We start from the raw sequence: 13659 nt of genomic DNA on the forward strand, positions 1-13659 counted from the left end.
GATGTGCCTCAGGAAAACTACAGGTTAAATGTGGGGAACTACTTTCTGGAGCATCATTACTTGATGGGAGTTTAAAACTTCAAAAATAACAGAAATTTATTATGAACTGGAGTGAAAAATTCACATGAATTTTGTTTTAAGCTGATAGAAGAGATAAGATGTGGTGTTGATAGATCAGTAGGGTGACTATAGTTAATATTAATTGATTGTGTATTTCAAAATTAGCTAGAATAATGCAAATGTTCCTAGGGTAAAGAAAATAAAATTTTTTTGCCTCAGCCTCCCGAGTAGCTAGGATTACAGGTGTGCACCACTGTGCCCGGCCAATTTTTTTTTTCTTTTTCTATTTTTAGTAGAGATGGGGTTTCACCATGTTAGCTAGGCTGGTCTTGAACTCCTGACCTCTAGTGAGCTGCCCGCCTCAGCCTCCCAAAGTGCTGGGATTACAGGCGTGAGCCACTGCACCTGGCCTAAGATAAAGATAAAGATTTAAGGTGATAAATATCCCAATTGCCTTGATTTGACTATATGAATATATCAAACTATCACATGTACCAAAAAAAGTGCATCTAATATGTATCAATTTTAAAAATAAATTAAAACAATTTAACAGGAATTTAGTATGAAGTGGAATGAAAAATTCACATGGACTTTTTTTAAAGCTGAAACAAGAGATTTGAAAGAAATGTCATGCCTCGAGGTGGAGTAGAAGCAGCTCAGTGATGTTCTTCCATCTTTGGCAGAAAAGTTTGAGGAACAAACTAATAAGCTAACAAAACATTGTTGGGGAAAAAAACAGGTATTTTATGTCTCCTTTTACGTATTCACAAGAAGTCTCATTTTCCCCCCTACTCTGTATATCATCTGTATTTAAACCAATTGGAATGGCAATTTTAACTTTTTGTTGTTTTTGTTCTTCAGGATTAATATTCCTGAATATGAAATTTTAAAGAATCTTTGTGTGTGAGACCGGGTCTCACTCTGTCACCCACTGCAACCGAAGCCTCGACCTCCTGGGCTCAAATGATCCTCCCACCTCAGCCTCCTAAGTAGACGGGACTACAGGAATTCACTACCACACCCAGCTAATTTGTAAATTTTTGGTAGAGGTGGTATGTCTCTGTTACCCAGTCTGGTCTTGAACTCTTTGCCTCAAGAGATCCTCAGCCTCCCAAAGTGCTGGGATTACAGGTGTGAACCACAGCATCCAGCCTAAAAAAGTATCTTATATAAGTTTAACTTGGACGGATTCTGGGGGGAAGTTCCTTCCTCTGTATGTTGTTTTATCCTGTATGTCACATATCCACTAACAGAATTTAAATTTCCTATCTCACCAAAAGGTAGGTGAAATTAATGTAAATATTTGACCCAATATATGCAAAATATTACCATTTCAACATGTACCCAATATTTAAAAATTATTCTATACATGTTTCTTTCATACTCTCTTCATAACCCACTGTGTATTTTACACTTACAATCCAAACTAGCCACATGCAAATGCTCAGTGGTCACATGTGACTCTTGACTCCCTACTGAAGAGGGCAGCTCTGGACATGTCAGAGGCTTTATCCGTTCAATATCTTCATTTTACAGATGAGAAAGCTGAGGCCCAGAAAGATGACGTGAGCCTCAGCAAGTTCATTAGCATGCACACTCCCAGTCTAAGGCCCTTTAGACATCTATTTTTGTTATTGTTATTCTTTTGTTAAAGCATGTGTTTCATTTTATTTTATTTATTATTATTATTATTTTTTGAGATGGAGTTTCACTCTTGTTGCCCAGGCTGGAGTGCAGTGGTGCGATCTTGGCTCACTGCAACCTCTGCCTCCTGGGTTCAAGTGATTCTCCTGCCTCAGCCTCCTAAGTAGCTGGGATTATAGGCATGTGCCACCACACCTGGCTAATTTTGTATTTTTAGTAAAGAAGGGATTACACCATGTTGGTTAGGCTGGTCTCAAACTCCTGACCTCAGGTGATCCGCCTGCCTCAACCTCCCAAAGTGCTGGGATTGCAGGTGTGAGTCACTGCACCCAGCTTATTTTAAAGTAAACCAAATCCTGATTGGATGAACGACAACTTCTGAAAAATGTTACTGAGGAGTTAGTTCCTCAGGAGTTCTTTAATGAGGATTAATTATAAAATCAGCCACCAAACAGGCCAGGTGTGCCTGCTGTCCTGCACAGTCTACAGTTCTGGCCCTCAGCAGCCTCTCCGCTTGCTTGAGTACAAGCTAGTAATCGGAACCCAAGAGCACACCTCCCTCTAGAGGAGCAAACATTATTGCAAGGCCAATGAACAATGTCTATCGCAAAATTAAAATAGCACAGAGTAAAAGTTGCCTTATGAGATTATGATTCATAGAAAAAGCATACCTGATCTGTGTGATCATTGGCATTTTCAACCCTTTATTTATTTATGTATTTATTTATGTATTTATTTATTTATTTATTTATTTAGAGATGGAGTCTCGCTCTGTCACCCAGGCTGGAGCACAGTGGCGCGATCTCGGCTCACTGCAAGCTCCACCTCCCGGGTTCACGCCATTCCTCTGCCTCAGCCTCCGGAGTAGCTGCGACTACAGGCGCCCACCCCAACGCCCGGCTAATTTTTTGTATTTTTAGTAGAGACGGGGTTTCACCGTGTTAGCCAGGATGGTCTTGATTTTCTGACCTCGTGATCCACCTGCCTCGGCCTCCCAAAGTGCTGGGGTTACAGGCATGAGCCACCGCGCCTGGCTATTATATTTTTAATGAACAAGTCCTTTCAGGAGTTGTAATTCCAACCTGGCTGTTCCAAATCTTTTTTTTTTTTAATAACAGAATTTTAAAGACGAAATGTTATGACCGTCTAGACCAAGTTGGACTAGATAACCCAATTCCCTCAATTTACAGATGAGCAATTTCACCCGAAAGGAAAGAGGTTTGCCCAGTTCCATGGCAGGTTACCAGTAACAGCCAAGAGGGACCTTGGACTAAAGCCGGCAACCCCATTTCCCTTGAGCAAGGCTGACAATGTCTACATGCAGAGGCAGCAGGAGACAACCTCCCAACATTGCTGTCATATTGGTACTATTTAAGGAAAAATTAGATTCGGCAAGACTAAGTACCCACTAGCAATCACACCAGTCCCGTGGGGCTGGAGCACTATTTCACGCCCTGTTGGAGGAAAGGATCATGGCAATGTCACTGTGGGAATTTGTCAGGCTGTCAAGTAGGCAGAGGTCTTGTTTAAACTCAGGGCCATCTCTTGGAATCAATAGCTCTTTAAATTTTTCAGCTATAACGTTTGGGAAGAGATGACGACGTGTGAACACGTGTCTTGATTTCATAAAGCCTCCGGGCCGGGCGCGGGGGGGGGCTCATGCCTGTAACCTCAGCACTTTGGGAGGCCGAGGCGGGCAGATCACGAGGTCAGGAGATGGAGACCATCCCGGCTCACACAGTGAAACCCCGTCTCTACTAAAAATACAAAAAAAACTAGCCGGGCGTGGTGGCGGGCACCTGTAGTCCCAGCTGCTCGGGAGGCTGAGGCAGGAGAATGGCGTGAACCCGGGAGGCGGAGCTTGCAGTGAGCCGAGATCGCGCCACTGCACTCCAGCCAGGGGGACAGAGCGAGACTCTGTCTCAACAACAACAACAACAAAAAAGGCCTCCCATTTTCCTTTTTTTTTTCTTCTTTTCTTTTGCTCACTGCAACCTCTGCCTCCTGGGTTCAAGTGATTCTCCCCCCTCAGCCTCCTGAGTAGCTGAGATTACAGGCACCCGCCATCATGTCAGGCTAATTTTTGTATTTTTGTAGAGACGGGGTTTCACCATGTTGGCCAGGCTGGTCTTGAACTCCTGACCTCAGATGATCCACCTGCCTCGGCCTCCCAAAGTACTGGGATTACAAACTTGAGCCACCTTGCCCAGCCCCATTTTCTCATATATTGTGGTGAGTTAGGATTAACTCATTAGGCAATCTTTTTTTGGCTGAGCCCTTTGGATGATAGTCAAATGGTCTCACATGGTCAAAATTAAAACAGCAACATTCCCCGATTATCTTAGTCTAATTGAATCGTAGTCTAATCAGTTCCATTGGCTTGAGTGCCTCCCGCACCAAGGGTCAATGACAAAACAGGCTCTGCTGCAGGGTGTAGCACTTGAACCCACAGACCCGACTCCAGCTGCCATTGGAAAACATGGCCGCTGGTCACAGGGATGGTGTGATTAGAAGGTGCAGATCAACCCACATCGACTCCTAATTTTCATTTTTATGAATGTGAGGGGTGTGATCCATGGCTCGAATAGCCTGATCTTTGTTTAGGAAACACAACATATTACTCAGTTAAGTCTTTATTGGGCATTGACTGTGTTTCAGGCACCATTCTAGGAGCAGGGATACAAAAGAAAACAAAGAGGGAAATCCCTGCCCTTGTGGAGCTTACACTGTAGACAGAGGTGGAAGGTGAGGAAAGAGACAGGGTATATATAAGGAAATTCAACATGTGAGTTTAGTTTGTTAGAAGAGCTGTAGAAAAATAATGCCAGTGATCTGACAAGGCCTGTGGGGCCTTCGGGAAGCAGGCAGGATGGCGATTGCGAAGAGTGGTTAGGACAGGTCTCACGGAAGTGGTATAGTTTTTTTTTTTTGAGATAGAGTCTTGCTCTGTCGCCCACGCTGGAGTGCAGTGGTGCGATCTCAGTTCACTGCAAGCTCTGCCTCCCGGGTTCACGCCATTCTCTTGCCTCAGCCTCCCGAGTAGCTGGGACTACAGGTGCCCGCCACCACGCCCGGCTAATTTTTTTTTTTTTGTATTTTTAGTAGAGATGGAGTTTCACCATGTTAGCCAGGATGGTCTCAATCTCCTGACCTCGTGATCTGCCTGCCTCGGCCTCCCAAAGTGCTGGGATTACAGGCGTGAGCCACTGCTCCCGGCCTTCTTTTATTTAATTTTTTTGAGACAGAGTCTCACTCTATCGCCCGGGCTGGAGTGCAGTGGTACGATGTCGGCTCACTGCAACCTCTGCCTCCCAGGTTCAAGCGATTCTCCTGCCTCAGCCTCCCCAGTAGCTGGGATTACAGGCACACACCACCACGCCTGACTAATTTTTGTATTTTTAGTAGAGACAGGGTTTTGCCATGTTGGCCAGGCTGGTCTCGAACTCCTGACCTCAGGTGATTCACCCTCCTTGGCCTCCCAAAGTGCTGGGATTACAGGCATGAGCCACCGTGCCTGGCTGATACTGTCTTTTAAAACAAGGATCAGGTTGGCAAAATGAATTATATCTGCATTTGTTCAATATACAAGTTCTCTTACTGTACCCACTAATAGGATATAAATTTCAGAACCAAAAGGGCATTTCATGACACGAAGCTAGGTCATTACTGGCATTATAATTCTGCCTAGACCTATCTTCTTAGCCCACATGGTTAAACCTGATGCCTAGGCAAAAGAAGTTACCTAAAAGTAGTAAGTAAAATAACAAATATGTAGACACTTGTATAATATAGCACTACTATGTGATAAGCCATATTGAGTGCTCAATATACTTTAACACATTTTTAGAAAACGTTTTATTGGCTGGGTGTGGTGGATGTAATCCCAGCACTTTGGGAGGCCGAGACAGGAGGATTGCTTGAGCCCAGACACTCGAGGGAGGCTGAGGCAGGAAGATCACTTGAGCCCAGGAGGTTGAGGGTGCAGTGAGCTAAGAAGGTGCCACTGCACTCCAGCCAGGGCAAGAGAGTGAGACACTCTTAAAATCTGTTTTTAGGCCGGGCACGGTGGCTCAAGCCTGTAATCCCAGCACTTTGGGAGGCCGAGGTGGGCGGATCACAAGGTCAGGAGATTGAGACCATCCTGGCTAACACGGTGAAACCCCGTCTCTACTAAAAAACACAAAAAACTAGCCGGGCGAGGTGGCGGGCGCCTGTAGTCCCAGCTACTCGGGAGGCTGAGGCAGGAGAATGGTGTGAACCCGGGAGGCGGAGCTTGCACTGAGCTGAGATCTGGCCACTGCACTCCAGCTTGGGCGACAGAGCAAGACTCCGTCTCAAAAAAAAAAAAAAAAAAAAATTTGTTTTTAAAAACCTTTTTGTTAGAGAAATTTTTATATACAAAAACAGTGAGAACAGTATTATGAATCCCCACATATCCATTACCCAGCTTTAGCAATTATTAACATTCTGCAAATGTTGCTTCATCTACTGCCACTTTTCTTTAGAGACAGGGTGGAGTATTTTAAAACAATCCCAGACATCCTATTCATAAAGACCTCATAGATACTTGGAAGTAACACATTTTTAAGAAATGTAACCATAATATCACTATCATATCCAATAAAATGGATAATTCCTTACTACCATCTGATATATATTTCAGTTTTAACTTCCTTATTTTTAAAACACCACCCCAATTTTTTTACAATTGGCTTGATTTCATCAGGATCCAAATGCAGTACACAGCATGGGGATATGTGGTCTGAAACCACTTGTGCTTTTTTTTTTTTTTTGAGACAAAGTCTCACTCTGTTGCCCAAACTGGAGTGCAGTGGCGCGATCTCGGCTCACTGCAACCTCCACCTCCTGGGTTCAAGCGATTCTCCTGCCTCAGCTTCCCAAGTAGCTGGGATTACAGGCATGTGCCATCATGCCCAGCTAATTTTTGTATTTTTAATAGAGACAGGGTTTCACTATGTTGGCCAGACTGGTCTTGAATTCCTGACCTCGTGATCTGCCAGCGTAGGCCTCCCAAAGTGCTGGGATTACAGGCGTGAGCCACCGTGTCTGGCCTTCCCTTTTTTTTCATATGGACTCTTCCTTATTCCAGATTTGGTTGTGTCCTCATAGAATCATTTATCCTGTTCCTGTGTCCTGTATTTCCTGTAAATTCCTAGTTATATCTAGTGGCCACATAGTTCAGGTTCAGTGTTTTTAGAGGCAGGTGAGGTATTTTGTAGACAGTTCTATATACTTCCTTTTACATCACAACAGGAGTACCTGCAGGGCTGGCTGCTCCACTTTTATTGACAAAGCAATGGGTTCAGGTACTATCAGCCTGATCCATCCATTGCAAAGTTCCCCACCAGCTCTTCTCAGCATCCTTCACAATAATCTATGAGGGAGGTAGCACCATTACTTCCACAGTGGTTACAGCATTTGCCTTCTTAATGGTGTCAGCGTCTGAGACCCTGATGCACCCAACCCCACAGTGGGAGGTACACCTGAGGTCCAACAAAAAATAGACCCCTCTTCAGCTTTGTAGACGCCTCTGCCAAGGAAAACCCCGTACTATTAGCCATGGTCAACCCCACCGTGTTCTTCGACATTGCCGTCGACAGCGAGCCCTGGGGCTGCGTTTCCTTCGAGCTGTTTGCAGACAAGGTTCCAAAGATAGCAGAAAATTTTCGTGCTCTGAGCACTGAAGAGAAAGGATTTGGTTATAAGGGTTCCTGCTTTCACAGAATTACTCCAGGGTTTATGTGTCAGGGTGGTGACTTCACACGCCATAATGGCACTGGTGGCAAGTCCATCTATGGGGAGAAATTTGAAGATGAGAACTCCATCCTAAAGCATACAGGTCCTGGCATCTTGTCCATGGCAAATGCTGGACCCACCACAAACGGTTCCCAGTTTTTCATCTGCACTGCCAAGACGGAGTGGTTGGATGGCAAGCATGTGGTCTTTGGCAAAGTGAAAGAAGGCATGAATATTGTGGAGGCCATGGAGCGCTTTGGGTCCAGGAATGGCAAGACCAGCAAGAAGATCACCATTGCTGACTGTGGACAACTCGAATACGTTTGACTTGTGTTTTATCTTCACCCCCAGACCATTCCTTCTGCAGCTGAGGAGAGCACCCTCCACCCCATTTGCTCACAGCATTCTCGAATCTTTGTGCTCTTGCTGCAGTTCCCTTTGGAACTGTCCCATGTTTTCCTTGTTCCCTCCCACGCCTAGCTGGATTGCAGAGTTTAGTTAAGTTTATGATTATGAAATAAAAACTAAATAACAACAACAACAAAAAGACCCCTCTTCTCACCTTTCTGATTCCTGAAACACTCCCATAGTGCTCATGGTCACGCACCATAAAAAAAATAAAATAAAATAAACCCTTTATTCCCAACTCCTCTTCTGAGGGTTCCCTTCTCCTCACTGCATCTACACTCTGGCTGTCCTCTCGGGCGCCTCTTCACTGCTGCCCTCTTCTGCCCTGTGTCATCAGATGCCACTCATTTCCCCTCCATCATGGGCATGGGTGATGTCCCCTCCTGCAGCGCACTACCCCTCGCTCTGAACATTTTAAGCTTGTCTCCGATACTCTCAAACCATGCCCATCAGAACTCAAATGACTCTCCACAATTCTGCCTCGGTCCTTGCCCTTCTGGCCTTCAGTGCTTTTATCTGCTACCCTACCACAGCCACTCACGCCTGTGGCTGTATCCCAGACACCGCCAGCAAGGGCAACCTCTATACTACAACTTCCAACACCCCATTCTCTCACCGCAGCCTCTCCGACTTAGCATTCTAGCATCCTGACTCCAACAATGTTTTGGCCCCAAAGTCACTAGTTTTTCACTGCCAAGTTATATGACTTATGCCAGATATATACTGTACAGAATTTGTAATGGCTACAAGTTCACCCAAAGATGACAAAAGTTAATCAGCCTTTAAACAAACCCAAACATAGCACCAATAAAAGGCAATGGAAACCTGTCTCCGAGACCTGGAGATGGCTCTGCTTTTCTGCTTTATGCCAGAAGAAACTCTTATCATTCTGAAAGAAAGAAAAAAAAAAAAAAAAAAAAAAGAAAGCAAAAAGGATTTTGTGGCAGTGAGGCTACTCTAACTGTAAGGGCCACCTCCTCACAACCATGACCAGCCAGTAACCAAAGCAGGACGTGCAGTCACACAGAAAAAGAAAGCAAGCTGAAAACCAAAGTCAAGAATTCCACAAATGCAGTCAATATTCTCCAAATTCAGAGGCTTCTACACCACCATCAACTGGGACTAAGATCTCTGGAAGGCATAGATGCAAGACAGTAATTCTTTCCTTACAAAACTGGCTTTAATGATTTCACACCAATACTATGGTTTCCCCTGAAACACTTAAAAGCCTTCATGTCCAAGGCAACACAAACCCAAAGGGTATGAAAGTTAAATACTCCAACCAAAATGCAGAGAATGTGACACCGTAATCCCATGTAGGAGACAGAATGTGGAGAGTTCTTGGTTTTGATCCCTGTACCTGAAATCTTCATGGGAAACTATACTTAAGGAGAATGTGCTCACGCTGCCAATTCTTTTAGCTCTTCCATCAAAAAAGTAAACCTCAGAAATCAAAGTAAAGCTCTGAACATTCAAGGTCTTTATTTATGATGTGTATAGACCACTAGAAATTAGAGAGCTTATCAAGTTTTTGAAAATGAAAAGGATTTTTTAGAGATAGCATTCACAGCCTGACATTTGAGATGTCCTTAAATTTCATTTTTACCTGCATCTGGAAGAACTTTTATTTAATCTCTTCCTTTTCTGAGCCAAAAGGTTAATGAAATCAGTCACAAAACAGGATGGGCCCACAGCCAAGAAACAAGCTGCTGGCACAGAATTAAACAGAATACTCATGAAAAGGAAAGATCTCAAACAACTCTTAGTACCAAGCTACAAAGTTTTTCAACATCTTGGATCTGTCTTCATCAAGTTAGCGATAAAGCTGAAGAAAACCTGATGTTAGCCAAGAACCATGGATTCATACTTGATCAGACAGACCTGGGCAAAGATCTGCCACCATTCTCATTTCTCCACTAAAAGACCACATTCAAATGGTGGTGCTGGCCTGGAGTGGGGGTTCACGCCTATAATCCCAGCATTTTGGGAGACGAGGTGGGTGGATCGCCTAAGGTAAGGAGTTTGAGACCGGCCTAGTCAACATGGTGAAACCCTGTCTCTACTAAATATACAAAAATTAGCCAGGTGTGGTGGCGGGCACCTGTAATCCCAGCTACTCGGGAGGCTGAGGCAGAATTACTTGAACCTGGGAGGTGAAAGCTGCGGTGAGGCGAGATCGCGCCACTGCTCCAGCATGGGTGACAGAGCAAGACTCCATCTCAAAAAAAAAAAAAAAAAGAAATGCTGGTACTTTCCGGCTGAGAAATATTCTATTCCTAAACAGGTTTATCAAAGGAAGAATGAGTGGCAGCAGCATAGGAAAGAGCTGTAATTTTGTGCTTCAAATAAGTTATCTAGATTTCTCATAGTAAACTTTTAGAAACATCTGCATTATTTTGATGAATGAGAATAATCAACAAAACATGAAATCAGGTATATCTACAACCACCAAAATACTGCCCCAGCTTTGGGCCAACAGACCACATGAAATCAGATATATCTACAACCACCAAAATACTGCCCCAGCTTTGGGCCAACAGACCACATGAAATCAGATATATCTACAACCACCAAAATACTGCCCCAGCTTTGGGCCAACAGACCACATGAAATCAGACATATCTACAACCACCAAAATACTGCCCCAGCTTTGGGCCAACAGACCACATGAAATCAGATATATCTACAACCACCAAAATACTGCCCCAGCTTTGGGCCAACAGACCACATGAAATCAGATATATCTACAACCACCAAAATACTGCCCCAGCTTTGGGCCAACAGACCACATGAAATCAGATATATCTACAACCACCAAAATACTGTCCCAGCTTTGGGCCAACAGACCCAAACTTCACCTTTCCAAATAGAAAGTAACCGTAAAACCAATAATCCATTAACCTTAAACCTGCCAAACAATCAAAACTCAATTGTTATCAAAGTCAGCAAGCAGCCCTGCTAGTTGTTTGCCTAAGATTAGGCTCCTTCTAAGCCTTCTGATGAGGACGGTAATTTCAGACAACGTTGGCAAGAACACGATGAGTGGCTATTTAAACCAGCCACAGCCTTATGACCCAGAATCCAAACAAGGATACAGCCGTATCAGCAAGAGGGGTATCAAAAAAGCTTTTCTCAGGTTAGTATCTTCATTACCAACTCTTGATGTTTTACAAGTCACTTCCTCCCAGTAGCAATGTAAGAGAATGAACTGCCCCACAATCCTGCTATCGCTACATCTGGTCAAGTGGCACTGATTCCAAGCTTGGAAACTGCGTGAGATTCAGCAAAAGATAGCGCTGAGGAGCTTGACCTCCTGAGGCAAACATACCATGTCAGAGAGTAAGACCGAAACAAACTCAAGAATTGGAAGATCCTGAAGATAAACTCCCCAGATGTGTGCAGGATTGATGTCTGCTTTTGCTTTTTCTTTCGTTGAGCTAACTGTAGACTATTTCACAGGGATTATTTCTGTGTTTCATTGAAATTATATTTCACATGTTGAACTTTGAAGTCAAAATAAACACAATAAAGAGCTCAAATGATTTCCCCCAATAACCCAGTCAAATAAGCAGGACTGAACCTCAGTTTCAGTGAAAACTAGGGGTTGGTTTTTGGAAATTATTTCTAAATGTAATGACTACAATAGTCACTTCTAACATAAAATGTACCATTAAAAAAACTATATTGGTAATTTCTTTTAGTATCTGTGCTATGTTGCAATGTAAGATTTTATCTCACCCTCCTACCCTCCCCAAACCTGCTCCTACCCACAGTCTTTCCCATCACAGTAAGTGACAACTCCAGTCATCTCACTTGCTGCTCAGGTCAGAATCCCTGAAGTCACCCTTCACTCCTCGCAATCTCATCTCTTCCCTTAGAGAGTGCAACTGCTTCTCTCACGTCAGCCACCATCCTATACCAAGCCATCAGTGTCTCTTGCTTGGGTTTACTTCAGTGAACATACCCACTGGTCTCCTACCCTTCCTTCCTGGTCGATTCTCCACAGAGGCCAGAGTAATCCTTTTAAAACAGAAGTCAGATCATATCACTCCCCTGCCAAAACCCTCCCACAGCCGTACACTATCTGATTGCATCGACTACTTTCTCCCTTGATGATGATGTTCAGCTCTGTTTCTGGAAGATGTCACGTACACTCCTGCCTCAGGGCTTTGCAACTGCTGGTTGCTCTGCCTGGCATGTTCTTCCTTCCTGTTATGCACACGATTCACCTTCTTCAAGTATTTGCTCAAATACCAGCCCTCAGTAAGGCCTTTCCAGGAACCCTATTTTAAACTGCAAACTCCTGCATCTATAGGTGCCCTCTCATCTCTGCATTATTTCTCTCCACAGAATTTATCATCTGCTGATACACCACTTTTTACTTATTTTGGTTAATGTCTTATCTTCCTATCAAAATGTAAACTACTCAAAGGTAGTAATTTTTGCCTAGTTTGTTTTCTGCTGTATCCCTAGCAACTAAAATACTCAAATGTTTGATGAATGAATGAATATGCCAAATGACTGAATGTAAAAAACTTGATGAACTGAGAGGTCCTAGCTCCCAAAAGAACATTAAAGATGAAGTGTAGTGCTCGCTTCGGCAGCACATATACTAAAATTGGAACGATACAGAGAAGATTAGCATGGCCCCTGCGCAAGGATGACACGCAAATCCGTGAAGCGTTCCATATTTTTCAATTAAAGGTTCTGTATAAAACCAAAAAAAAAAAAAAAGATGAAGTGTAAGAGCATTACAAATGATCACCAATACACACAAGGCCAGAGGTGCAGTGAGTGATTAAATCAACAGCCAGCTGAATTGTGAGTGAAATTCCCTTTACATAAACATGGCCTTATAATCAGATGACCTCAGATGGGTCTCTGGTGTGTACAAAGAAAGCAAAACCAATTTTCCCATGAGTGCCTCTGGACACTCATGTAAGAGTTATTGATATTGACTACATTTAAATATTTATCATGCTTCCAAAAACATATTTGTAAGAGAAAAACATATAAAAATAAAAATGTACAAAGTTCTTTATTCAAATAATAGCTTAAATAAATCCTCCGTCAACACCAGAGTCAGTGACTGGATCTAGACTCTAGAGCTTAGAGCTTTTTACATAATTACATGAAAACACTGAATCCGTCTTCACAGACAGACATGATGACAATTTGGTTAAAATCAATGAGCCATCTTCCAGACGCAGCTTAGAGTTCAGGCGAGAAAAGTAACTGATGACAATGACTGTACATAAATGGTTCTCGTTCTATTTGCCTTTTCTCGTCTTGGCTGTCTTCTCCTTTCTTTTTTTCACATGTTTAGGAATTTTGTTTTTTCTTTTCTCTCTCTGGGCTTCCTTGACCATCTTTTTTCTTTCCTGTAAAAAGCAAACAAAAAAGGCAAACTTCATTCATTTGGAGTATGCATTTTTTTGTTTTTTGTTTTTTTGTTTTTTAGACAGGGTCTTGCTCTGTCGCCCAGGCTGGAGTGCAATGGTATGATCACGGTTCACTTCAGCCTCCACCTCCTGGGCTCAAGCAATACTCCCACCTCAGCCTCCTGGGAAGCTGGGACAACAGGCGCACACCACCACACCTGGCTAGGTTTTCTGGGTATTTTTTGGTAGAGATGGGGCTTCACCAGATTGCTCAGGCTGGTTTCGAACTCCTGGGCTCAAGTGATCCATCCACCTCAATCTCCAAAAATGCTGAGATTACGGGCATGAACCACTGCACCCACCTGCAGTATTCTTATTATTATAACTAAATGAAATATACACACAGAAG

The 13659-nt window shown here is 43.4% G+C and overlaps 1 protein-coding gene, 1 non-coding gene and 1 pseudogene across 3 annotated transcripts in view; 2 read left to right on the forward strand and 1 right to left on the reverse strand.

Moving 5' to 3' along the window:
• Window positions 1–7284: 7284 nt before the first annotated feature.
• On the forward strand, window positions 7285–7821 carry LOC104676821 (annotated as a pseudogene).
• A 4636-nt stretch (window positions 7822–12457) lies between these two features.
• LOC115897069 lies at window positions 12458–12564 on the forward strand. The gene has a single exon (XR_004057016.1). It is a non-coding gene; the product is annotated as a U6 spliceosomal RNA (small nuclear RNA).
• A 124-nt stretch (window positions 12565–12688) lies between these two features.
• Window positions 12689–13659, reverse strand: part of RIOK1 (RIO kinase 1) — a 29352-nt gene continuing 28381 nt past the window's right edge. For both annotated transcript variants that reach the window (XM_010381700.2, XM_010381699.2), the window contains one exon: window positions 12689–13250. In XM_010381700.2, the coding sequence (XP_010380002.1) occupies window positions 13140–13250 (111 nt within the window). In that variant the 3' untranslated portion in view covers window positions 12689–13139. The remainder of the gene's footprint in view (window positions 13251–13659) is intronic.

Source organism: Rhinopithecus roxellana, chromosome 4 (assembly GCF_007565055.1).
Source record: "Rhinopithecus roxellana isolate Shanxi Qingling chromosome 4, ASM756505v1, whole genome shotgun sequence".
In the NCBI taxonomy this organism is placed as follows: Eukaryota; Metazoa; Chordata; class Mammalia; order Primates; family Cercopithecidae; genus Rhinopithecus; species Rhinopithecus roxellana.